Source organism: Melampsora larici-populina (assembly GCF_000204055.1).
Source record: "Melampsora larici-populina 98AG31 unplaced genomic scaffold MELLAscaffold_99, whole genome shotgun sequence".
Classification (NCBI taxonomy): domain Eukaryota; kingdom Fungi; phylum Basidiomycota; class Pucciniomycetes; order Pucciniales; family Melampsoraceae; genus Melampsora; species Melampsora laricis-populina.
Window position 1 is genome coordinate 38,059 of NW_006768863.1, and position 26,696 is coordinate 64,754.

At 40.6% G+C, this 26,696-nt stretch overlaps 5 protein-coding genes across 5 annotated transcripts; 1 reads left to right on the forward strand and 4 right to left on the reverse strand.

Moving 5' to 3' along the window:
• Positions 1-1,027: 1,027 nt before the first annotated feature.
• Positions 1,028-2,486, reverse strand: MELLADRAFT_73669 (uncharacterized protein; the record flags this gene model as incomplete). The annotated part of the gene is made up of 6 exons (XM_007418639.1): positions 1,028-1,211; positions 1,290-1,418; positions 1,573-1,744; positions 1,825-1,960; positions 2,041-2,132; positions 2,235-2,486. 6 exons carry the CDS (start codon positions 2,419-2,421, stop codon positions 1,196-1,198), a joined length of 732 nt encoding a protein of 243 aa, XP_007418701.1.
• A 7,890-nt stretch (positions 2,487-10,376) lies between these two features.
• MELLADRAFT_113895 (uncharacterized protein) lies at positions 10,377-12,082 on the reverse strand (the record flags this gene model as incomplete). The annotated part of the gene is made up of 4 exons (XM_007418660.1): positions 10,377-11,425; positions 11,514-11,588; positions 11,679-11,750; positions 11,836-12,082. The coding sequence occupies 4 exons, from the start codon at positions 12,080-12,082 to the stop codon at positions 10,377-10,379; spliced, it is 1,443 nt and encodes a 480-aa protein (XP_007418722.1).
• Positions 12,083-15,701: 3,619 nt separating this feature from the next.
• On the reverse strand, positions 15,702-19,156 carry MELLADRAFT_73670 (uncharacterized protein; the record flags this gene model as incomplete). Its single annotated transcript, XM_007418640.1, has 12 exons — positions 15,702-16,382; positions 16,478-16,555; positions 16,635-16,823; positions 16,893-16,964; positions 17,043-17,072; positions 17,151-17,439; positions 17,539-17,597; positions 17,680-18,006; positions 18,098-18,306; positions 18,374-18,514; positions 18,828-18,860; positions 18,980-19,156. 9 exons carry the CDS (start codon positions 18,222-18,224, stop codon positions 16,099-16,101), a joined length of 1,455 nt encoding a protein of 484 aa, XP_007418702.1.
• A 779-nt stretch (positions 19,157-19,935) lies between these two features.
• On the forward strand, positions 19,936-22,008 carry MELLADRAFT_113897 (uncharacterized protein; the record flags this gene model as incomplete). Its single annotated transcript, XM_007418649.1, has 6 exons — positions 19,936-20,106; positions 20,147-20,452; positions 20,524-20,850; positions 20,929-21,081; positions 21,147-21,536; positions 21,598-22,008. 6 exons carry the CDS (start codon positions 19,936-19,938, stop codon positions 22,006-22,008), a joined length of 1,758 nt encoding a protein of 585 aa, XP_007418711.1.
• A 968-nt stretch (positions 22,009-22,976) lies between these two features.
• Positions 22,977-24,508, reverse strand: MELLADRAFT_96227 (uncharacterized protein; the record flags this gene model as incomplete). Its single annotated transcript, XM_007418642.1, has 5 exons — positions 22,977-23,260; positions 23,360-23,620; positions 23,698-24,026; positions 24,121-24,203; positions 24,344-24,508. 5 exons carry the CDS (start codon positions 24,506-24,508, stop codon positions 22,977-22,979), a joined length of 1,122 nt encoding a protein of 373 aa, XP_007418704.1.
• Positions 24,509-26,696: the final 2,188 nt, after the last annotated feature.

Sequence of the window (26,696 nt, forward strand, 5' to 3'; positions counted from 1 at the left end):
CCTCGCGAGGATGCGCGAGCGTGGGACTTTGTTGAGTTTATACATTAAAGAGTACTCAGAGGAAATGAAGAAAGAAACACTTGAGGTACTACACATGCTAAAGAATTGAGATACGTAATTGAGGCTGTAGATGCAAGTTAAAGTTTGACCGAATGAATGTGAATAGAGTTCAGTTGAGTGAGATCGCCCGTTTGTACAGCGTACAGTCGCGTAAAAGCCGATCAAAAGTTGCACAAGAGTCGTACAAGGGGCACCAAGCACACAGGATGGCTAACTTAACAAAGTCCCTCAATGCCTCGACAGCTGTCATTCAACTTGCTTGAATGACAGCTGTTGCAGCATCGAGGGACTTTGTTAAGTTAGAGAGGATGGGGGCTTGTCAGGACTCTGAACACACTGCCCCGAGAGAGGGGTCTGACAGCTCCCAGCCTCAGCATCGGTATGAATCCCCCCCTCAGGCCTCTCACTTTTGCACAATTACCCAAATGGGATGTGTGACCCCCCGGGTCAAGCAAAACCCTGAGAGAGGCCCCGAGGGCCCCCCCAACCCACTCACCTCTTCCTAGACTTTTGACACAGCCTAGCAAGGACGGCGGGTGGAGGGATTCGCATAGAGGCCCGACAGCACTGTCCATAACCAGCAGAAAGCTTGAGCTCTGAAACCACTTACACTACCCACAGAGGAGTAGACTGGCAGGCAGTCCTGTAGAAGGATGTAGATGCCCACCAGGCTTGAGTATCACAAAAAAACTTGATCACAATAGCATTGGTTGATTCACACACCTCAACAAGGTAGCCAAAGGTTGGATCAGGTCCTTGAACTTGTGGGTCTCACATATGCATTGCAGCAAAAGGGCTTTGTCATATCCTTGAAGAGCCAAAAACACTGTATCACATTATTTTTTTCTCTTCAGAAATACTAGATGATCAGATGTGAATTCCCTTCTATTCATTGAGGCAAAACACAGGCAAGCTAACACACAGTGAATTAGCAGAAAGTCAAGGCTTTCAAGGTCTCTCTGTGTTTGTGGGATAAATTATATGCAATTTGGCCCAAAGGGTGTAGATAAATATAAAGTAGAGTGATTTTACAAGTGACACTTCGCATTCAGCGAAAAGACCAAAAAACTTGGGATCCAAGCTGTGGTCTTGTCTCATTAATTCAGGGTAGTTGAAAGGACAAGCCTTACAAACTTTATTTCTTGGGCAAGCTAAAAAAGAGGTGGGTGGAAATGTCAATTTATCAGAGGTCAAGAGTCAAAAGTCTGTGTATGAAGAGACGTCCGAACCTGTACTTTGACCCAGAACCAACTTTAACAGCTTCACGCTCGCCAATCCGGTCAAGCCATGCCTTAAGACACTCAAGCTTTGCAAACTCTTCTTTGGTGATACCCGACCTTTCGTAACATGCAACCCAACTGATTCACGAGTTTCAAAAGACCAGAAATATGAGAGGCCAATTAGCCATATTGACCTTTGATCAGATACTTGGAAGCTTAGATAGATTAGGGATAACGCCATGCTTGGATCATCTCAACCTTCGAAAGACGTAGCAGATATGAAGTCACGAACGGATAGATAGCCATGTCGGCCCAAGAGTATTTCCCTTTTCCTTTTCCTACCAAGTACTCCTTTTTGACACCTGTGAACTGGCCTGATAGTTGAATCTCGAGTACGCCATATAATCTCAAGGTTTCATCGTGGTAGCGCTTGATGGCGTAAGGAATCTTCTCCGGCGCGTACACTGGTGAAAGACAAAATGATATCACCTCTGAGCCAAGAGACCGACGGTAAAATCACAAGTTGAAAGGAGATGCCACTGACAGTTGAAATGATTGAATTGGCCTTGCATCGGCCCCACGCCAGCCATACCAAAGAAGATCCATTGTAAGGCTGCTGATCGTTCAAGAGGATCAGTGAACCCAAACACATGATCCTTATCGACTTTCTTCGCGAGGTACTGTTTTCAAGAACGTAAGAGTAAATGCAAATGACTAGGTGGGATGGTTGTACGATATATCATCCAAAATGTTCACGTACAAGTAGAATTGCAGCGCTCTCCATGACTGTAAAAGGCAAAGAAGCGTCTTCGAGAGACTTTTGATGATGATCAATCAAGGTAGGAATTCTGCCTGTGCTCATCGATCAAGAGGCGTTCAATTCAACTTGATCAGTCACACATAATTCACAAACACTTCATCTATTCTGATGCTCGGTCATGGGGATTGTGGTACCATTTGGATTGATCTTCAAAAACCAATCCTCCTTTTGTTTGTTGGTTGTGATATCCACAAGTTCAAAGGAGAACTCTGTCTTATAGACCTGTTTGAGTTCTTCGAGTGCGATCTGAACCTTTTGGCCATTGGGCGTGTTCATGGTAACTAAGTGAAGGTCCTTCTGTGAGGCGCGTTCGATGGACATGTTGACTGGTGTTTGGTAGGATGAACAGATATCGATAGAAAAGTGTTCAAGTAATGCAGGATAGATTGGCAAACAGGTGTTGGCAAAGGAGAAATCCTGAACTGAAAATAAATCAAGTGAAGGTCAACAGAGGTCAACAAGATGGAATGTAGGGGGCGCGAAGATGACGTCACGATTAGTCAGCTATTAGTATGTCGTATGTACAAGTTGATCGCCCGCCGTTCTGGCCGCATGTTTTGCACAGTATTCACGGATATCCCAGTTTGAGTTCATGGATTAATGCACTTCTAGCGGAGAGCACTCTATCAAGCTCGCTCTCGCTCAGTACCCAGGGGGAAGGTCCCCGCGCGGACATGAGCAAAATCCTGGACATCCGCGCATCGTCGGATGTCGGAAAGTAACTAGGAACGCGACAAATGCAAGCATCTCGCGTACTTTGAATCTGCAGGAAGATGAGACACAAACAGAAAGGGAAATGCAAGGATATAAAATGATTTGTATGATTTAGAGGGAAAAAGACAAATCAAGGAAGAAATCTTACTGAAATGTGCATTTTCGATGAATGCTATATTGGTGTCTTGATAGTGAAGATTACCTTGTTTTGATGGTACGCAATTGATGCTGGTGGGGGTTTGATATGATGATCAAAGGAAAATTACATTTTTTTTCAGCACCAATGGGATAAGGATATGTTTGGTTGTTGATGCAGGATTGTTGAAGGGATGTTGATGTTGTAATGGAAAAAATGTAAAGGAGTGTAGTGAAGTGGGAGAAGTGCCACGAATAAAGATTGAGCAAGAGTGCTAAGGACAATCAACAAATCAGTGTACTCAAACAATGCAATCAACCATCTTGACTTGGCCTGTGTTTGCAAGCACCCTTGAGACTTTGGAATAAGGCTCAGGAGCTGGAGTGGTTCAGAGAATGATTTCACAGACTTACATCCCCCAGCTACTAGACACTGGCAGACCAGAGACTACCACAACTTTGACAGGATTTCAAAATGGTACAGCCGTTGTAAGATCTATTGGCAAATTTTGAGAGCTTTGTGCCATTGCTAGATTTAATGTAGAGGTCAAAAACTCAAAAAACCCTATTTGAGATTGATAACTCTACTGCCCATTGGTCCACTCTGTATCTTTGTAATCACAACGAGTATGTTACACGTTCGAGATGATAACCAGGTTTTCTCATATTGTTGAGGAACCTCTGGTTATCAAACCTAGATAGTCCCGACGTTACGTCCAGGACTACCAGTGTATGGGTTTTTAACGAAAACCCCCAGTATCTTAATAAACTTTAATGGATTAATAAGATACTAGTACAAGTCTTCTTGTATGTGGTTATTGACGTGTTTATTTTTAGTCAACAATAATCTACTTACAAGAAGACTCTGGGTTCTCAAGAACACACTCGAGAGATTCCAAAGATGGTGATTCAACGGTTGAATCAAAATCTCTGGTTGAGGTTTTATACACCCACTCTCAAGTCTGGAAGCCTGAGCCTGTAAAACCGAACCCCCAAACCTTCTAGGCTTGTGAATCCGTCCAAACTAGTCTCCATATTTTATTTCAAAGTATGCATCTTGAGTTCGTTTAACAAGTCATTTGCTCTTAATAACTCTCTTTCTGAGTAAGCCTTAATATATAGTTTGTATGAGTCTGATTTCCATCGACCAATATCACATATGTCTTTTACTGGAACCCCCAGTGCGAATCATAATGACGCCCCACCTACTCTAAAGGAGTGTCCAGACAATCCTAAGTATCCGCCTTCTCCCCATATTTTTTGACATACTGCTGTGATCGTTGACTTGGATAATAGTTTCCGTGTGTCTTTTTCTACGTAGCTAAATAATGGGTCGTTGTTGCATGAAGTCTGTGCCAGTCTTCTTCGTAGAGCGGCTACTGGGCACAGGATGTGATTTAGTTTCTTCAATTGTAAAATCTGAATTTCCCCTGCCTTCGCTGTTTTTGCTCCTTTTAGATGAATGACCCTTCTTCTTCCTCGTTGTTGAAAATTTTACGTCTTCTCTCTTGATTACTTCTGAAGAATTGTGTTTATGTGATGTCATCTCTCCCAACCGGGCTAAACTCCAAAAGGCGCAAAGAGCTGTATCTAGTATCGCTAGTTCTTTTGGTCCGCCTTTTGATAGTTCTATCGCTAGATGTAACACTGCGCCAAATTGCAAATTTACCGTGGAGTTTAGAAAATTGAGTAGACATAGAAAATTATAGAGAAGCTGGCAAGGGTCAGAAAAATATGAAAAAATAATGGGAGGGCCCTTTGATGCATTCCAATTGTCTGGCATATTTTTTCATATTTTCAAAACTACAATGCAAATAACACTACACAAAATATAATATCTTCTGGGCAGAAAATATAAAAACCAACAAACAGTGATATTGAGCAGTCTTGGAGAGAGACAAAAATACACAAAAATATGCATATTGTTCTTATGGCTGAGACCTTGTATTTGAGTATTTTTTTGTATTTTTAGTGTGCAGATTGTTGAATGTACTAACAAAAAACCTCCAAGTTTCTCAGATTACAACCTGTAACACGGATTGGAATTTGGCCAAGGGGTGACAAGGGGATATCTGGAATTCTATATCCCTCATATCTTTTGCAATTCTGGGTCAAAACACTTGATAGTCAGCTGATTAGGAAGCCATGAAATGCATTTGAATGTTATGTTGATGCATCAACTCTGTAGCTCCGCTACAAAAAAACCTATTTGTCTTTGAAACAATTTCCTATATAGCCACATAGATATTCTTTGGGATTAGATGCAGGTTTTTTGTCTCAATGAAAGATATAGTCACAGAGTTTGGCTTTCCAATGAACAAAAAATCAAGTGGTTTGACCAAGAATTGACAAAGATATAAGGGATTGTTGAATTCAAATTATGCCCTCCAATGTCTGTTACAGGTTGTAATCTAACAATCCTGGAGGTTTTTTGTTAGTACAATCAACAATTCTCACACTAAAAATACAAAAAAATACTCAAATACAGGGTCTCAGCCATAGGAACAATATGCATATTTTTGTGTATTTTTGTCTCTCTTCAAGACTGCTCAATATCACTGTTTGTTGGTTTTTATATTTTCTGCCCAGAAGATATTATATTTTGTGTAGTATTATATGCATTGTAGTTTTAAAAATATGAAAAAATATGCCAGACAATCGGAATGCATCAAAGGGCCCTCCCATTATTTTTTCATATTTTTCTGATCCTTGCCAGCTTCTCTATAATTTTCTATGTCTACTCAATTTTCTAAACTCCACGGTAAATTTGCAATGTGGCGTAGTGTAATAAATGTTCTAAATGAATCGGTTTCTTCTCTTCGGTCTTGGGAAGTTCTACATCTAGCTTCTTGGATGCTATCATCATCAATTTGATCGTTTCTTCTTCTACGCTTGGGAACTTTTGATTATGGTATCTGTGCCATGCCTTCAAGCCGTAAATATATTTTCCTAGTGTAACTGACATGATGTCTTCCTTTGTCGGGCCGTCATGGTTCCGCCCTGCCCATACGCAAAAATTGTATATATTATCTTCTGATGCTGGTAGGAGAAAATCTGCACCTCCTTCATTTTTCATGAATTTTAGAAACTTTTTCACTGCTCCATTGTAGCTGACGATAGTGTTCCATTTCCATACGTTGATTACGTGTCTCTGTCGTTTGTTGTAAGATATTATACCGTCACCTCTACTTAGAAATGGTTTTATTTGATCCAACTCTTTTTCACTTATCGGCATTTTCTAAAGAGGGGTCGACTGTGTGCGATAGAGTGTATAATGAATTTCTTTGGTATGGTTTTTTCTGAAATTTATTGGTGTCACAAAAAATTTTTAGTCTATGAGGATTGCGAAAAAATCTTACTACTAAATATCGTCAGACATCTGAAATCTTTCCTACTCTTTTAGGATTTCTTTGTCTCGTTGCGTATAAGAGCTCTCACTTCCTGTTTCATAGAATGTTCTCCCATAAAACTTGTTTGATGTCTCGAAGTGTTTCATGGTTAGTCTGATCATCCCAAAGGGATCATGGGCTATTGGGTTAGATGGGTCTTTGTTAATGTGTTCAACAATCGTTTTAGATTTTTGATTATCATGTTATATCAGATGATGCAAATGAAAAACAATGTGAGCTCCAAACTTGTGCTTGTCTCTAAAACATCTAAAGAAGTATTTACATAATCTTCTCATGGTTATATCCTTGCCTTACTTTTTCTAAACAGACCTGGAAATTGACGGCGTAAAACTGGGTCTACAGATCCATCATCAACTTTTTCTTTTTGCGTAAAGCAACTTATCAGGTCTATCGGTATCAAAGTTGTCACTCTGTCTACTTCAAGTTTGTCGTGGATGTCAGCTCCTTCACCTCTTGATATGCCATCTGCGTCGTTCTTCTTAGATACTACCCTCTTTGCCACTAGATCTATCTGGAAATCGATGAGAAGCTTTTGATTCTTTTTCCATTCGGAGTTGACTTCAATATCTCTTGACTTTCTGTTCATTATGGCATTTTCGCTCGTGGTGTTATCTGTCCACACAATAAGTGTTTTTCCTTCTAAGTTCCTTGTGGATATAATGTGCCATAGACCGATACAAATTGCGACCGTCTCGAGCCAGGCTATGCCTCTTCTAGTCTCTCCTGAAGTTTCCCATCCTGGGATGAGTTTGAGTTGGAACCACTCTTTGCCTATCAAGACCCCTACTCCATAGCTTGGAGAGGCATCACCTACCCAGCCCATGTCGATTGGTTCTGAGAATGGTATGAGTCGTGTTTTCTGGAAAAGTGACAGAATCCACTTCCACTCTTCTAAATCTTTCCTAGCGTCTTCTGGTAGCTGGCGTTTTGCAAACCTGTGGACCCAGCTTTTCATCCAACGGTAAAGTGATGTTAAACAACATTTAAGTTGAGGTAAGATAAGAGAGACATGTGTTAGGCGTCCTACTAGGACTTCAACTTCGTTGAATGAGAACTTCTTTCCTTGTACCAGAGCTTCTTCTATCTGGGCTTTGCGCTGTTCTAGCTTGCTCTCGGGTAGTCTGACTGTTTTGTTGATTCCGTTCCAAATAAAACCGATAAACTTTTGTTCCTCTTTAAATTCTGAGATTTTTTCTTCATTTGTTATTACACCTAGTTCAAGGCTTCTCTTGACTATGTCTTGCATGACTAAATTTGAGTCTAAAGCTTTGATAAAAAGGGCGTCGTCGACCCATCGGAAAATCTCCATTACTTGAAATTCGTGTTTCATAATCAACTTCCATCCGTCTGCCGCTCTGCCGAACGATCCACATCCTCCTACACCACCAAAACCAATTCTGGTGTCGTAGTATACTCGTCCGTTGTGGTGATCTATTTATGACATTAAGCAAAAAAATTAATCATCTTTACTTTACCAGTTTATTAGCAAACTTCAATATAGCAGAGAATTCGAAATTCAGGTTTTCAGATCAATTGAAGCTCTTAGAGGCTTATGTATACTTATTGGATCATTATTAAGTCATCTTAGTTCAAAAATATTATTAAGATCAACATAGTTTACTTACAAAGTTATTACAAAAAGACAGAAAAAGAAAAGATAAGAAAAATTCGAAAATAGAGGTATACAGGTTGGAAATGGTTTTTAGCTTATTTATAATTAAGTTATGGGTTTTATAAGGTTAGAATATGAAAGAACAACAGTTTATTATACAGGAACAATTTTAATATTCAAGGTTGATAAGGGGAAACAGAAGTTATTAGCAGAAAGGTACTTTTTCGAAGTTGGTAAACAAGGGTTAGGCGTGTAGTTTACATATGTAATGGTGGTAGTAGTAGAAATTAAGGTTGCCAAGAGGATTTTCCGGGATTTTTAAGGTTATAGAAGATGATGTCATATTACATGAGCAAGGAAAAGAGAGTAGCAGCTGTGAAAAGTGAAGAAAACAGGTGAAAATCGGCGAAAATGAAGGTTTTCAGCTGATTACATATGTCAAATGACGTCAGAATAAGTTGGTAGATGGCTCATTCAACGCAGAAGAGTGGATTACATAATGTACAACCTTTAAATCATTAGTAACGGAGGTGTATGTAAAAAGTTATAAGGGAAATAAGAAATTGGTGTGAATCTCGAATTTACAGTCACAAGACACATGTAACACCAAAAACCTTAACTTCACAACTCAATATCTTACTCATCACTCATCAGAAATAGGTCTTATAGGTGTCAGAAATGATCAGTAACACGTGGGCTACAAGATCCACTTTAGTAATCAAAAATTGGAGCACATCTGAAAAAAATCGTAATCTCAAAAATTGGGTTTCAGCTAGTTTACAAGGAAAAAATCACCTGTATTCATCTTAAGAAGTGCTGTACATTACATCATTGCGTCATTGATCACTTTTGGCTGTGAAAATTACATCATACATTAGTAACAAGATCATTACATTGCGTCATTACATGGTTTTTAGGGTTATTTAGGCGGATTTGATTGGTTTTTGAGGCTGTTGACTGTTGTAAAGATTGTTACATTTGGATATAAGTACTCCTTGATGAATTTGGGATTGTAGCGCCCTTTTCTGCATCTTATACCTTTGTTGTAGTGTTATAAATCATCATTTATTTACTATATTTGTACTAAGATCACTTAAATCCGCCCCTTCAAAGCAAGGAGAAATTTATTTACGTGTGTTAAAGACTACAAGTCTAATTAGGAATAATACTTACAACAGTATTGCTAGTAATAAACATAGTGTGTGACTTTTTTTGCGCTTAAAATCTGGGAATAATACTTAACAACAGTATTGCTTTATTTCTCTGGTGCCTTATCTATTTCTCTGTTATCACAAAGTGGTCAGCAAGTGCCCTTGTGCTGGTTTCTTTGAAGAAGGCACTCTTTAGGCAACTTCTACTATATTACACGTAGTAGATTATCCCTTCTTAGGTGTTGTAAAGCTCTTGTTGAGCTTTAAATACTACACCGTCAGGACCTAATATCATCATATACTGTCTTTGATAGAGCATTGTTGGGATTTGCCTGTATGCTTTCTCCCAGTCAAAGATGGCACAGAGAAAAGGAACAGAAATTCTTCTGAAGAATTGGGACACTTTGGCGAAGTCGTCCCATGTGGTCGTAAAGTCGTCTGCCTTTACGAATGAGTTAACAGAGGGGATATCCTGATTGTTTCTAGGAAAGGATAAGTCATTGATCGCTCGGATAGAGCCGTCGCCGTTGACAACTGCACCCATTGGGTTAGTCCGGAAGAAGCCGCATCTTTGATGAACTTCTTCATGCGTAAATGGACCAAAAATTCTTCCTAGGGCGATTTCTTTCTTCATGCTTTTTTCGATTTTCTCTTTGGCTAGGTCTGCAGAGCTGTGGTTGGGAGGACTGTACCATTTGCTGTTGATAAAGAAATGATGGGGAATGCCTTGGTCGAACCCATTGGTGAAACCTTCGATAACATCTTTATACTCATCTAAAATACCAGCAGAGTTGAGGGCTTTCTGCCATTCTGGTATGTTCATTTCGCAAGATACTGATGTTGGCCACAGGTCTTCGGATAGCCATCTTACTTTGTTGTTCTGAGAAGATGCTTGGGAAAGGGCTTTGATGTCTGAGAACAGTGAAGAGTCGTCTGATTCTCCGCTCGAGTGTTTTGAGTCTGAGCTCAAATTTTTGAACGATCTAAAAAGGAGCGTGGTATTTCATCAAAGGGGAAATGGGTGTGTTTTAACAAACAAGATAGTTGAGAAGGGTGACAAAACAAAAAACAAAGATATAAGTATCGTATAACTTTTTAATGTTTTTTAGAAGTTTTTAATTCAACATGTTGGTTTTACAAAATGAAGAAACGAGGGATAGTCCTGGGGGACAGGGGACAGAAAACACTACAAAGGTGTTATCAAAAAAGAAAGAAGAAAAGGGGTAGACAATGTTTTTGTCCATGAGACTTAGCCTACATTTTCTTTTCTCTCTCTTTTCCTTTTCCCTTGTATCCTTCCGATTTGACTCCTTCTGGTCTTTTATAGTTGGGGTTGAAATTTTTTCCTTTGTAGTTGCCGTAAGGGCTTGTGTTTTTCGACTGGGGTTTTTCGTAAGTTGTTCGTGAAGGTCCTGCTACTGAGCTAGCTTGAGTTGTATTGATGTCGGAATACGGGTTTCTACCTGTCTTTGGTCCTCCTTTCCTATACGGGTTGTCGTCTAGATTTAAATCTCCTTGTTCTCTAGCTGAACAATAGATCTCTTCTACCAGGCCAATTGGTTCAAGGGCCGGGTTTGGCACACTTTCGTTTGGATTTCTGATTGCAAACGTCGCTTTCCGGATGGTTAGATCATAGCGGAAAGCTACGACCCAGGAGCGTTGATCCTTGAAAATCTTTATGACTTTTTTGCGGTGAGTTTCTAAATCGTTTGCAAAGGCGTTGTACTTGTAGACTTTTCTGCATGTTTCGACAAAAGTATCGAAGTTTTCTCCCCACTCGAAACGTGATTGAGACCATTCACCTGGGAAGGGGTGACCTCTGTACTTTTCGATCTCTTTATTGGATTTTTTGTAGTCTGTGTGGTTATCTGACGCGGCTTGTTGCCAGTCCTTGTTGAATATGGTTAGTGGTAATGAACCTTGCAATAGCTGCATATTTTTATGAAAGAACAGGGGAAGGGTGAAAGAGTTCGCGTCTGGTGTTTTTCCTGAATCGAATTTTAGACCTCCTTCTGATACAATAGTTCTTGGAGGGATGATGATTGTGTGATTGTTCAGATCTGGTATTGGTGAGTCTTCAGTGAAAGTTAAATCAATGATCTGTTGAGATTTCTTTTCTAACTCTTTAATCTCATCCAATCTAGCTTGTACTTCTTGGAGCTTCTTCTTTCTTTGCTCTTCATTCATTTGAGCCGATAGTTTCTGGATTTTTGGTAACACCGTAGTCGCTCCAAAGAATTCGCAATATTCTTTATTCATTTTTAAGATAGCTTCTCTCATAGCGTCTTTGTCGGGGACGGAGGCTGTGTTCCGTGTGTAATGGGGTTTTCACATTACTTGGTTAGATTCATCTATCGTAATCTTTAATGAGCTACAGGAGTTTTAGCTTACGGCTGTCTTTTGCTTTTTCCCCGGTTTCTTTTTCCTTTGGCAAGTCCTTGTCGTTTGTTTTTGCTCCTTGCGGGGCTGTTAAGCAAACAAAGGAAATGTAAGTATTTGAGATGTGGTGAGAGTTTTTTAAGATTTTTGGTACTTTTAAGCAAGGATGTTGCTTACTCTCGTCTTGTTCTCTATTTGGGCTCTTTGACTGGTTTGTCATTTGATCCTTTGGTGCATTTGGATTTTTATCTAAATGGTAAAAGTCCAATTGTTTAACGTATTATTAGCTCTTTGCTGATTCTGTCCTAGATTGGAGGAGCAAAACATTGCTTACCTTGTCCTCTTCCGAGGTAACTAGAGATCAAGCTTTGCTTGTTGTACTTTGCTCCCGATGATTCTGTGTTGTCATGTGGGGTGGGGTCTGCGTTTCCTTTTGATGCATCATTTTTGGTGTTTGTACCTGATTGATCCGCATCTTTGTTTCCATTGTTCGTTTCTTTTTGTGGGTTGGATACTGCCTCTGCTAACGGAGTTATGCTATTGATCCTAGCTGTTGCTTCCGAGATAGCGTTTGATGACATTTTTGAAGGAAACGTTTGGGTTTATGGGTGATTTGATTTTTATCGGAGGATATGCTTGATGATCACGAAACGAAGGAGGAATATACGAAAAGAAACGGGCAGTAGATGTAAGAAAGGGAAAAGGTAAAAAATAGGACAATGTAAGAGGAGTACTGGCAAACCGAGATCTTGACGATGCGGAAAAAAGGTCGGGAAAAAGCACGATAGAAAAGATATTCAAGCTAAACGGATTGGTGATGATAGTATTCTTTTGGGACTTCTCGATCTCTTTCTTTTTACACTATGAACACGCGGAGAGGTTGTAGAAAGAAATTTTTAATTGAAAAACGTTAAATCTATATCACTATTTCTTGAATTGCTTGACTGCAATTTTTGATCTGAAAATTCTGATATTGCTAAAAGCTGATTTCACGATAATTGAGATGATAACAAAGAATACTGATTGGATACGGATGAGGGGAAGCAAGTCTTGATCTCAGCCGTGGCCTCCTTAATAACCTTACATCCATCTTGGCTAGAGTAACCAAGGTATAGAATTTTTGGGATTTGAATTGCTTGAACCCTTCTCAGGGTAAGACCAATTAGTTTGACTAATTCGACCAGAATGGTCGATTCCTAAAAAACCCTTGGTTATTGTTATGTTTTTGATACGGATGGATTTGGTTATTCGGGAGGCACATGTAGAATGTGTTACCCGTACCCGTGGACACTGTCTACCTCCGTCGTGCCTCCTATGGAAACCTACCATCCAATCTGCACCGGGAAAATAGAGTTCACTCTGAAAGTGATATAGTTTTGAGTTTTTGACTTGAAAAGTTAAATCTGGCCACACCAAATCTTTTCAAAAACCTGCCAGTAGATCTTACAACCACTGTAGTTTACCCCCAAGCTTGTGATGGTAAAATATAGTCCAATACAACAGGTATGGCAAGTGTTGGGAGGAGCAGTGAACCAAGGTACCCTTGGGTCCGGCAACCCCAAAAGATGTGGTGTTCAGTCTAGGAACTAGAGAGGGGATTTTTTTTCACCTCTAATGCCTCACTTGCTTATTGCTCCTCACTTGATGTTCCCCTCTGTCATTTCCTTAAAGATCATAGCCTTCTGTAGTTTTAAGGAAATTCTTTTCTTTAAAATCCAACCCTCCGTCCCAGCAAAGAGAAGCCCTCCCGGGTTCTTTGCTCTCACCCCAGCAAAGGAGTTCTGCCCTGGAGATAGATGTCTATCACCCGTGTCAGGACCCCCTTTTCTTGCCGGGGCATACCCCCATAGTTTATTATTAATGGTTGCAAAGGACACACCTTCAGGGTGACAATTCTTTAGGATGAACATGTAATTTACCACCCCCAATGAGAGTACAGAGATATGACTATACTATGATGATAATCCCAACATACCCTCCCATACTGAGGTAGTAGTGGAATGACCTCAACATACAGCTAATTTGAGAATGATTGATTTTTGTTGAAAAGTGTATCAAAGTGCAAAACTTGATTTCCTTTTTGACCAAGTTTTGTTTCTCTACTCATTTTGAGAATAAAAAGAATACAAAACCTGTAAGAATGCTTTTTGGTTGGCCTGACCACTTTGGCAACATATTTTTTCTTTGAAAAAAGCTATCATTCTCAGATTGGCTGTGATATCACTGTTGGGGGATTTGCCTGTCATACCGCCAAAATTCTGATGTCATCATATGTCATCATAAATCTGAAAAGACCTGCTCCTGTATTCACAGATCATAGTCTATTAACCTTTACATTGTAAATTTACTGAGTCATTGAGGCTTAAAAATAACCACTGACAAAAAATACTATTTTATCCATTTTCCACAATATACTTCTCTACAATTCTGTCCTTTTGTAAGACCTGCGGTCATTACACAAACACTTAGACATATACTTAAATATTAATACTTAAGACTTAATTTCAATTCTCTTATAAGTTGCTTTGATCTCCATTCATTGACTGGTTCCTTAAGAGATATCGGGACTAACTCATGCCCTCTATCCTTCGGAACCAGGTATGGCTATTTCTACTTTCTATTTTCATTCTCTTTATTATCTATCTTGTACTGGAAGAGATATCGGGACTAACTCATGCCCTCTATCCTTCGGAACCAGTGTGTTCTCGTTGGGATTTGAAATCAAAAGTTAGATCTCTTGGGTTCTAGAAAATCCCCCGACTGTGTCTCACAGTCTCCCGTCCGAAGTGTCGTATGAAGGTTTCCTGAACCTTACACCTTTACATCCTTTCTGTACAAGGCATATTTTTATATGGTCAAACTGCTCCTTGATTTGTTGATTCTAGGAAGAACATGAAGCAATTGATGGCAATTTTCTTTGGATATTGATATTTACACACTTATCAATCAGTTTGAGCACAATTTTGGCCCTATGTGAGGATTCTAGATCTGTTAGGTGTACTCTTCACTAAGAATATGGTAGTGAAGGTAAAGCTTGGTCTTCACATGGTACACTCAAGTGAAGACTGCAGCTAGTTGACCTCTAAGAGGAGGATTCAAGGAAGAGAAAAGGAGACTAATTGGGGTAGTAAAGAGCTAGTATGCTCTAACCCCATGAGACTGTAAGGGGCAGGCTTCACACTTTGGCAAACCAAAGAGCCTGAAGGCTACTCTAGACTCCTTATAAAGTAGGAAGCCTTTATACTGACAATGAATGCTCTGGGCTTGTAGAGGCATCTATGTTGGTGGTGCAGGATAGTGTGAAATCAACAGCAAATACAGATCAAAGCTGGACCTTCAGTGATCCAAACACCGGGCTGGAACAACTATTTTCTTATGATAGAAGTCCTGGGACAGACAATCCATGTCAGTTGAGGATTTGCTTTAAGAAAGAATAAGTAAGATCAGGACAGATCATCTTGTACACGTCCCCACGCCTAGGATTTGTAATCATTGGGTTCGCAACAGGCCCCGTCCCCGCCGCTGCAGAACTTGAATGATTACGTAAACCACTTGGAGGGGACTGTACATAGTAGGCTGAGTCTGACTGAGTATCTAACTAATCATCTCATCATCTTGTCCCCCCTTACATTTCCTCTTGTAGATCTTCACTTGATTTATTTTCAAGTAAGCTTGTATATGACCACTTAATTTCTAATCCTATTCTTTGAACAATTGCCTCTTGATATCTTGCTCAACTTACTAGATCTGAATAACCCTGTGTACCTCAAACATCAAAAAGATCAGCTGTGATTCAAAGAACCATTTTTGTTGATCATGATTTGAGCTCTTCATGTCAGTATTGGTTCTTTTTGAAATCGTGTATCCAGGTTGTTGTTGCTTCTCTCATACTGATACATTGAATTTCATGACACTATACAATCTAGTGACAAGAGGACCCAATAGTTAATTAACATTTACACAGGCCACTGCTCGGAGCAAAAAAAGACAAAGTTGACAGCTTCTCTCTCCATTGAACCTGGGCAAATTCTTATGTTGGCTTGACAGAAGACATTTCCGTAATGTCAAACCTTTTGATTGCTGATGACTTCAGTCAAAAGATCAAATGAAACTCAAGTCTGCACCGAGGAATTCTCCAGAAAAAATCCTCAAATAGCTGATGAAGGCTCCAGCTTCCCTTGGAAGACCTGGGCAAGGATCAATGCTAGAAGGAATCCAAGGATAGGTTCATGATCAATTAGATAAAATAATTATTTTGCAATTTATCTAGAAGATTGTGTAGGAAAAAACACAACACAATCATATAACATTAAAACAATGATTTTCCTAATTAAAACAATGTACATAAAATCCTGATTGTAAAATTCATCACTTCTGCTTCATACTAATAATGAACTAATAATTTGATAGAAAAACATCAACCTAACTAATTATAATACAATCTCAAGACTGCAACTAAATGAGAGACCAAAAAAAACACAACGTAAGAAAAACCTACATACTAAGATGCCAAAAATCAAGATAGACCTGAATCATTCATTCAAAGAAAAATTCAATCAACAGATTACAAGAAATCTTTGATTTTTGAAGAACAAGACTATGCTTTATCCTTTTCCAACGCTGTGATTTGATCTTTTTCTTGATCGCTCATATTTTCTCCACCCATGTTATTGACTATAGCAGTTGGTTCTTCTTCAAACTTACGACCTCTAAACTCTTGTCCTAGAGAAATCATGATGATGATATATCCTGCAACCGTTCCGATTAAAACAGCTTGAACAAAGGCATAATTGGCGACCATTCTTCCGTCTCGGTTACGGATTTGATGTGCTCTACCTGCCGCGGCTTCTATTTGAGAAGACGCAGAACTGACCATATTACCTAAGTGATTGTACGAGAAATCAAGGAGCACAAAGTCAAGAATAAGTTTCAAAAGGAATGTCTATTTCCTTGGAAGACTGAGATGGTATGCGTACCTAGCTGATAGGTCAAGCCAGTGAAGATAGCCCGAAAAGCTGGGGGTGAGATCTCGCTGAGGTAAATGGGAATTACACCTGGTAGCGTTATGTCAAGGTTGAGAACCGGTCAAACTCGATGAAAGTGGCACCTTCGAAGCAGTCTAAATGTACGTACCCCACGCGCCCTGGACACCAATTTGAAGGAAGAATGCTCCGGCTGCAAGTCCCGAGAAGGAAGTGGGGAGTATCCAGAGTGGGATAAAGGCACCAGCCCATAGAGCCATAAGGATGATAGTTAGCCGACGACCAAGAAATTGTGACAGCCATCCGGCCACTGAACCTCCTACAATCGCGCCACAATTTCCTAGATATCCCCAAGATCGAAATGATAAGTGGATCATAAGACACCTTTAGATATAGTGGAAGAACCGACCAATGATGGTCAGGATTGAGGACTGATTACGAGTCATGCCTTTAGATATTTGAGCGTAGGTAGGATAAAGATCTGTGGTTCACCGGTGAAATGAGAATCAGTATGGTTCTTGGATTGAGTGCTCTTCGTCATCAAGCAATCTGGACATACCCTGAGAGCCATGAGAGAAGAAATTGAAACCTATTCATGCGATTTTGTCACGAGAATGTATTTGTCAGATAATGAAAACACAGTTGTAACTTCAAATGAAAGACGAACCAGTCATCAAAAGAACTGCAAAGATAAATCGACCCCAGTGAAGTCTAAGGGCTGTTTTGAGGGAATGAAGGTAGACAGTTGAGGCCGAGCGACCTTCTGGGTCTGGGTTCTTTTTGGCCTCTTCTCGTGCCCTCAAGAAGACCTCAGATTCAGGACAACACATTCGTAAGATGGCGACCAGAAAAGAGAGACCTGAACCCAAGTAAAAGATCGAACGCCAGTTGTCCGTGTCTGAGACAAGAGTGAGATTCACAGAGGCAGCAACCAGGTAACCGGCGGCATATCCTTGCTGTGAACGCATGCAGGTTTCCGAAGCGCCGAATAATCAATATTCATGTACCGCTATGGTTTCTGTGGATATTGGTGGATTTTTTTGTAAACAACTGACCTGCAATATACCCGAGAAGAGACCGCGCGCTTCGCTTGGCATATTCTCGAGGGCAGTAGCTATGATAACGGTCAGTGTGATTAAGGCATGAATGAATATTTAAATCATATCTGACATGGCAGAAAAAATGTGTGAACTGACCAGCAGCCATACCATAAATTCCTCCCATCATGATTCCAAATAAAGATCTGACCGCGAGGAATTGTTGAAAGGTATTGACAAAAGAAGTAGCAAGTGAAAGGACCGAGACAAAAAGTAAATTGAATGCCAAAGGCCATCTTCTACCATATCGATCTGTTATGATCCCAAACGCAAATGCGCCCGCAGAACGAAAAAGTAGCGTGAGGGTGATCGAGGTGGTGATTTGTTCAACGTCTTTTCCAAATTGTTCACTCAGTCGTACGAGCGTAAGACTGGCGGAAAAGAAATCAAAGGCGTCCATTAGCCACGCCGCAAAGCCCACGAAGACTGGAAGCAAAAAAGGCAAAAACAGGATTAATCTTGCTGCCTGTTCCCTCTTCTTACGAAGTTTGTGGGCAAGGTGCGCAAAAATGCTCACAATAGAACCATTGTTTCCATGATAATCTGCGACAAATGGTTATTGGTGATTCGGCTTTGTTGGCTAGTCGTTCTTGGCGATTGGGAAGTCTGGGTAAATTGGCGATCACTTCCTTGAGGAGCCCCATATTGCACTTGACTGAATGCAGATGATGTAAGAAAGCCTAACAAGAAGGATAAATGAGATCCGACCGATTTATGAAGAACGCTCTAAACGAGGCAAATTTTATGGTCAGCAAAGCAAGAAAGTTATTTCAGAAAGGAGGGAAGCACGTACCAGATTCAGGAGTTTAAACAAACTGGACCAATTGCGAAGATGATGGCGCTTGGTGACTGTAGTGACCTAGTATCGTGAATGGCGCGGGCAAATCTATAAAACGCAGTAGGGGCTTGATCAGCTTAACCGCAGCGTGTAATGCTAGCCAGATGGATCCCCGTATCAGCACTCGACTTGACTCTTATAATTATAATTGAAAGTTGAACTAAAGAAACAAGCGAAGGGAGGAATCACGTCTTGGAAATGTACACAGCAGAGAATTGAATGCGGGGTAAAGCAAGGGAAGTAAACGATAACGATAACGATTACGTTTGCTTGGAATGCCAAGTGCATATATTGGCAATTTTCGGCAAAGGGAATTGAAAGGGAAATGGATATGTATGGAGTTTGCTGTGCCGGTGCGACTGACAGGCTACAGACTACACACTGGGTTTATCGGATAAAAATACTCAACTTGACGAAGTGTTCAGAGCTGCCCAAGAGAAATCTGCGGTTGTTTCGAGGCGAATGGAATCGTGGATATCAAAATAACAACGCATTAAGATGAGCGTTCAGATCCATCAATCAAACTGATAAAACCCAATCCAATCGAAAGGAACAACAGACCAGAATGAGATTTAAAAAGGTGATGAAGTTATGAATTAACTTGGGAATAAGAGGTTAACAAGAAAATGGATTGAGAGCGATTCAAATCGGTAAAATCGAATCAAATGTTGGTAAGCTGCTCAAGAAGGTTAAGAGAAGACCGAATGATTTAAATCATTTCCCCAGGATGACTAATTGATTATCACCTTGAACTTGTTAAGTTTTTGAAACTCTACTGAATGATCCTCACATGACTTCTTAGAAGAGCATTGTGCCTGCATCCCTCATGCTCCCTTAGATAGCGGTCTTGAGCCTTTGACTGAAGCGGTTAAAACCATCATTCTTTGAACCTTGTACTAATTATACTGTCTTCATTAAACATCATCGGAGCGCATGAGCTTTCGGAAACGTCGGAGCTCATCGATTCGCAGCTAGAGGAAATCTGAGCCAGAGTGAGGTCAGGTGGAGTACCCCAGTCGGGACTTAACTTAACATCCTCAAGCGACGGCGAATGTCCAGCACGCGCAATTAAGGGAGCATTGGAGGATCGTTGGAAATGGGCGAAACGATCCCCGGGCGAAAAGTTACGTTTACATGCCAGCCTGTACAGAGCCCATACAGGAGCCACAGCGTAGTTCAAAAATATAAGCCACGACTGAGGTCCCGGTCCGTGGTGGCCCGTTATAGACCCGAGAAAGCGGTCCGGTACAGATAGCTGCTCGGACATGACCACCACAATAATCAATTACAACTTGACCTTGTTTTTTTTTGAAATACACAAGTGGCTCTCAAACCTGACCCAGTTTCAAAAAACCGGGTTGCCCCAGTTGAATTTTTGGCTGGGAGCTGTCAACAAATGTCAACTTGATACACAAAGTTACTGCCAAAAAACAACTGGGTCAACTGGGTTTTTTGAAAACCGGGGCAGGTTTGAGAGCCACTACAGGTACCACTCTTGAAAATACCACCACACCTCGATGGACTACCGCTATATCACACATAATCACCGACTCATTGTGAAACCCCTCCCTCTACCAATCGTTGGAAAACTCAGTGGCTTAAGCTGTCCTCTGTGCCCATCAAATGGAGGGGTTCAACTACGGTATCAAAACCCGTTCCCCTTAAAGCCTGCAAATATTGCATGGAAGGTAAGCTTGACAGATTCTACTTGTGTTTAATCCTGATTAGCATGTAACTGAAGATATGTATCTTCTACAGTGTCATCAAGCTCACAGACATCCGGGAAATGAAGGCTATGTACGGACCCTTGTCCTCGAAAAACTCATCCAGGAGATTAGAGCAAAAAATCGAGAATTTCAACTCTGCTCCCTTCCCCGAAGTTTGGCTGCAATTATCTCTGTGCCAGACTACAACACAAGCACAAGCCAGATTGCCTCTAGTACATCAAAGCCGTGCCCAGGGCTCAACGGACAATTTGGTCAAACCCACCGGTCAACTTCAAATGCAAAATGTACTTATCAACTCTGCATTTCGGTAAGTAACTTTGTCTTTTTTGTATCAATCTTTACCATGATTCTACAATCTGAGATTTTCTTCTTCTGAAGTGCTGTAAACTCGGGCAAAGTCAAGGTCAATCTATTTGTGTAGTCACTTCTCACCGGTATCAACGTGTAGTTTCATTGGAAGGAATTTCATCCAACAACCCAATATCAACGACTCGCCTTCTCCCTGCGCCTCCTTCTCTTCCTCCTCCAAGCCAACCCTCCCAAGTCCAGTCAGCTCAAGCAAACCGAGCTGTTACTGCCAAGCTGTCACAGTCGCAGTTGACTGAGTATCACAGTAACTTGAAGGACGCCGAGCAGGCGGCTAAACGCAAGAAATTGGCAGAAGAAGAACAGATGCGAAGACTTACTATTGAGTTCTGGCCTAAGGTGATTCAAAATATTGTTTTTAGCTTTATGCAATATCTTATTGTAATGTTTATGTTCTGACTATCCGAGTATACTTAGGCTGGTGATAGTATCTTGATCCGGACGTCGGCAAAGGACTGGCCATTCTTTGCACTTGGACAGGGTGACCTGTTTTTGTTTGAGGGTCATAACTCGGGTGTTGATAATTGGGAATCAATGGTGATGGTTTGGAATACATCATCAAAGCGATGGGTTTGTCTTTAAATATTTAAAAATATTGTCTAAACACACTCACTTATCATATTTTTATTGTGCAGGTCCGAATTTCTTTACATGATGCTGAGAAATATCCTAAAGTACCTCGCAAGCTTCTCATTCGGCTAAGTGTTGTAAATGAAGATGAATGTACTGGGCTTGAAAATGCGAAGGCAGATGTGAATACCGAGGGTCCGTACGAATCGCTTTCAATGCCATTAACTTGGAATGCATTATCATCGCGGAACCATACGCCTACTCGTCCATTATCTACTGGAAATTCAACCAATCACACACCATCTGGCCCTACACAATGGTCTCCTTTCCCTCGCAAATCCGAAACTCCAATCCGCCCAAATCCATCTCAACAACGCAGTTCCTCAATCGATTCAGATGTTGTATTCATGGGTAGTAAAAACAATCAAGAAGAAAGAAGGAATGCAGAACCAAAGGTATGGGTGGTTTTTGGCACGCTTTTGTGGTCTCTGATTGCTGATAGTATTTTACATTCAGGCGCTGAAAACATGGCCTGACAGTGGGGTGCTACTTTCACAAGCTTTGAAATGGCATTACAATATATTTGATATTAAAAATATACGTAAGGCTTGGGATTTAAATTTTGGTGAGATTTACAAATATGGACAGGCCACTGCCTACCGAGTCGACGACTGGATTTTCATTGTAGGTGCTGTGACGTTGACTGAGGTTGTCAAAGCCACACCTCTGATCACACTGAAAGAAGCGCGCAAGACTTACGCTGAAGAATGGAAGCAAGCTAGGGAGAGCAAGAGAAAGTATTGTGGTGCAAATGAGGGGGAGAAGCGAAAGCGATGTGGGGATTCAGGATCAGCTGTCAGCAGAAAAAAAATGCGACACAATGAAACATCAACAGACAGCTCTGATGTAGAGGTGGTATATCATTAGAGTATAAATAAATGAATCATTTGTTCATTCTGATATTCTTTATCACATTATCTTCAAAATTTATCATATCACTCCTTTCAATATCTAGAGCCTTTTAATCTCCTCATTTTGAAGTTAATCTTCTATTCGACACTTTCTTTCATTAACTTATTATTATCTATTTTAATTTAATTCAAGTTTGAGTTTGATTTGACAATTTCTTTCATATTTTAATAATAATATTGTTTTGATATAAACAATTGTGCCTTCAAAAAGATAGGGAACTTTTCGATTCCCTAGTTGAAGTGACATCAACAACTATAGCAGATATAGCTGTACTCAAATTTGTACCTTTCCAAAATTTGAATAGTCAAAAGATAGCTAGTCAAAAGATAGCTTTACACTAGCAAGAAGTCATTCTCACCATTCATAATGAATCATATCTATATGACTGAACAACAGGTATTATTTGAATTGTATGACCATCTTCAAAGTAAAGCATTGACTATCAAATTCTTAACCAGTTGTTTCACAAATGTAAAGTAAAGTCTTGGTTTTACTAATCATCAAAAATGTATATCCCCCAAATGACCAATATCCTTCCGTTTCTCTAGCTTTTCACACAACCAAATATTACGTAGCCTAACCATCTCATCAAGGAAAAAATTATACTGCACTGCTGTCATGCCCCTGCAAATGGAAGCAAAACCCCCATACCAGATGTTTGTCAACTCTGCAGCTGATGAATTAAAGATCCAACCTCCTTGATCCTTTAATTGAGGATATAAGTTTGGGTCCGTCCATTTCCTGCAGAAACAGTCATCCTCTGTGTGTGATTTGAAGTGAAATGCATCAACAGCAACAATGGACTCTTGAAATCTCTCCCGCTCACTATCCTCTGATTTATATATGTGTGCCAAGAGCTTACATGCATTATCATAGAAAATTACCTGAGGCATGTTAGTTGGGAATGTGTCCATGAGGAAAAGCTATGCAGAACCAAAAAAAAAGGTAAATAAAGAAACCGCGCTATTCAGAGAGTAGGAATTGGGACATACTTTTACAGCACTTGGTGATTCAGCTCTGAACATGGTCTGCCTAGCCAATACAACACCACAAGCACCTACAATAAGCTGGTCATTGTGTGTTCTTTCTCTTGATAGCTTAGGACGAGACTCTTTGCTTGAAACCCCACCATCACGTCCCTTTTCATCATACCTATCTGCTTCATTTGCATGTTGAATATCTTCATAGTCTTGCAGCTCTGCTGTCTCTTCATTCTGATGGACCGTGGGGTCCAACCGTAGGCTGGATCCTGGCCGGTTGAGCATCGGGTGAAGCTGGAAGTTTCCGTCTTGATAGAAACTCTTACCCGCTCTGATATGTGATTCAAGATCGCAAGTCTTTTGACCCAGCATTACTGGCCGTGTGCAGGGCTGAGCTTCGCATTGCTTCTGCAAGAGTTGAAAGTGTTTTCTACAAAATCGTGAGCGGACATTATCTAGTGAATTAAGGCATGGGCCATTTGGAGGAGGATCACCCGCATCCATTGCAAGGTATTCGAGTTGAGCACGAGAAGCACTACAGCGATAACGCCCAATAGTCAACCCATCAGTAACCACAGCGCGGATTACTACACAAAGAAAACACAAAAGATATTCAGTTCAGAACTCAATAAACCATCATTTGGATATAATGAACTTAAATTACCTGAGTATTCATCCGGCTGTTGACAATGCCTAATAGAGGTACATTTCCCGCAGGAATGATTTTTATGGCTGGAACCATTTGCTCTAACATATGCTGTATGAGCTTCTTTTGCCTCTTCGTATCGAGTAGCGTCAAGTCCATCGGCAGGAACCACAAGTTGATGAGAGCGAGAAGAGAAGTGATACAACAAGGTGTGTATGTCCATTCCATCTTTACATACACCCGCAGATAGAGACGAGGAAAAACTCTGAGTCGGAGAAAATAATGGAGGAGGGCAAGCAACAATATGTGTGTCATTGTATAAGTTAACAATATTGAATATTGATGAGCTTGTAGAGTTCAGTTCGAGTTTGAAATGTAAAAATACGGTATCAGCACCAATAATCATTTGATCAAAACCTTAGAGGAAAAAAGATCACTCACTGCTGAAGCATTTGAGACATCTTAAAGTGATGGGCTAGGCGATGGGTCATGAAGTAGTGAGTATGAACATGAAAGATCTTATCCTTTTGGGCTTGAGAGCTGGTGAAAAGTGTCGTTTTTGTTTATTCACGTAGTAGCTGGGGCAGTAAGTTGTCTTACAACCTGGATTCAAAAACATAGGTCAGTATAGTAGGATGAATTAAGGTAGAAAATGTTGACTCACTTCGGCAGTAAGAAGAAAAGTGCTGCACTGTCTCACAACCATCAAGATCGTATAGGTAGCCAAATAAGGAATCGGTTTCAAGTGCATGTCCAGTCTGGCACGTTGGGCATGTTTTGACTGGGGGAAAAAGGAAGTGCTGTGCAATGCGTGCTGGAATTTGGCCATCGGTTCTTTCTGGCAATACACCATTGTTTGCAATTGTTTGGTGAGGATCGGTGTGGCAGGAGGGGAGGAAGCTGAAAGAGGATTTCCATAGTAAGTTGATTGATTGATGAATGGAAGCTGGCAGGCTTGCTGCAAGATACTGAAAGGGCCGTTTAATTGGTGTTAGTTTCAGGCCACCTTTGGCACGAACAACAAGATCTGAAGCAATGGAAAAGAACTGTGCAAGATCTTTGCAGTCCAGTGTATCCATAATGTGTGGATCATTTGCGATGAGAATTTCTAAAAAATCTTGAAGTAACATTCTCGAGGCAACAATAGATAGCAATAGAGGGGCGATGAGGAGTTGGGAGCTCCAGCACACTTTTTATACCTGTTTTGGGTTAATAAGTATGGCATATTTGTCTCATATCTCCTTATTCCTAGCAGTGGCGACCAGCTCTTGGTGTTTTATCATTTGTCGTGTTGGACACTAGAGTAACCAATGACCTCCTTTGTCATGTTACTTTTCAAGTCAGAGCAACGTAACTTGTTTTCTTACCTGATGTGAAGCATGTCTCAATAGTAGCAAGCCGGAACAACTGAAAAAAGATCCTTGTGTCAAACAATCATTGCTGATGACCAAAGATACCACCGTTTCTAGCTCTAATTGATATATGTATCTCTCGGTGGTATTTGATTTTGTTTATCATGGTAGAGAAAAATCAAATCCCATATCCTTAACCGCCCAAAAGGTTTCTTGAGTGTACAGAAGTAGTAAAGGAAAAGATGAAGGTAACAAAACTTATATGAAAAGGCAAGTTGGATGATTTCCTAAGCGTACGGAAGTACTAAAGGAAAAGATCAAGGTAGCAAATTTTCAAAAAAAAAACAATCTATCCGAGGCGATTTGAATGATTTCCTAAGCGTACGGAAGTACTAAAGGAAAAGATCAAAGTAACAAAATTTTGGAAAAAGAATAGTAGCCAATCTATTTAAGGCAACTTGAATGATTTCCTAAGCGTACGGAAGTACTAAAGGAAAAGATCAAGGGAGCAAATTTTTTAGAAAGGATCGTAGCTAAACTTTATGAGGCGATTTGAATGATTTCCTAGGCGTACGGAAGTACTAAAGGAAAAGATCAAGGTAACAAATGTTTTGAAAAAGAATAGTAGCCAATTTATTTAAGGTAACTTGAATGATTTCCTACGCGTACGGAAGTACTATAAGGAAAAGATCAATGTTACAAAACTTTTAGGCGGATGAAGGAGAGACAGTCAAAAAGGTGACTGGGATGGACTCGCTATTAAATAGCATGCCAGTGTCAGGTTCAGACCAAAATATGATCCAGGGCTTTACGGATTTGGAATAGCCCTTGTCGATGGAGCGAATGGTTTTATTCAGCTTGGTTTAACAACCAATCTGACTATCAAACCGATCTGACTGGATTGGGTCTTTTGGCAAACTGCTTACAATCGAGGCTAAGACCAAGTCGTGTAGGTTGTACATGCCAAGACTTTTTCATCGTTTTACTGAGGTCCCTGGACCATCAGTCAGGGAGTCAGGGACCTCCCGAGGGGGGTAGATGGAAGGGCTGCTATAGGCTGCTATTTCTGGAAGTGAGCGAGCTTCCACTCGCGACCTGTATGTACATCCAAGCCACGGTGCCACCTTCCCATGTACAGGAAGGTGGCGCCTTGGGGATACTTTCTCCCCTTTGCCGTTTCGCCCATTTTCGCCGAATTCCAACGATAATCGAATTCTCTGGCAATTAACTTAACTGTTTTAATAGTTTTAATGCTATGTTTAAACCTCTGCATGAGGGACTTAGTTAAGCTAACACGCGGGGAGGACTGTTTGCATGATTTCTGATTCGTTGAACTCTTCGAACGTCTTCACAAGCGCGACTCTTTGAGTCTTTCGCATCACGGCTCTCGTTCGCTGCGGGTCTTTGCCCCTCAAGACTCGACCACCGGTTGACACACATTTCATTCGGCTTTCCGCTACGCTGGCTGCGTTAAACATTTGTTTTGATTGCACAAATCATCAACTTGCCAGATAGATACTACTGGATGTTCAAACGTAAATAAAAACCATCATGCATCATGAGATTCTGGAACACAAAGACGGGATCATCATAGCATGGTGAGGAAACAGTCTTCATTCATCACCGCAGCTTTCTGACTGACAAAAGCATTGTTGCAGACCCCAT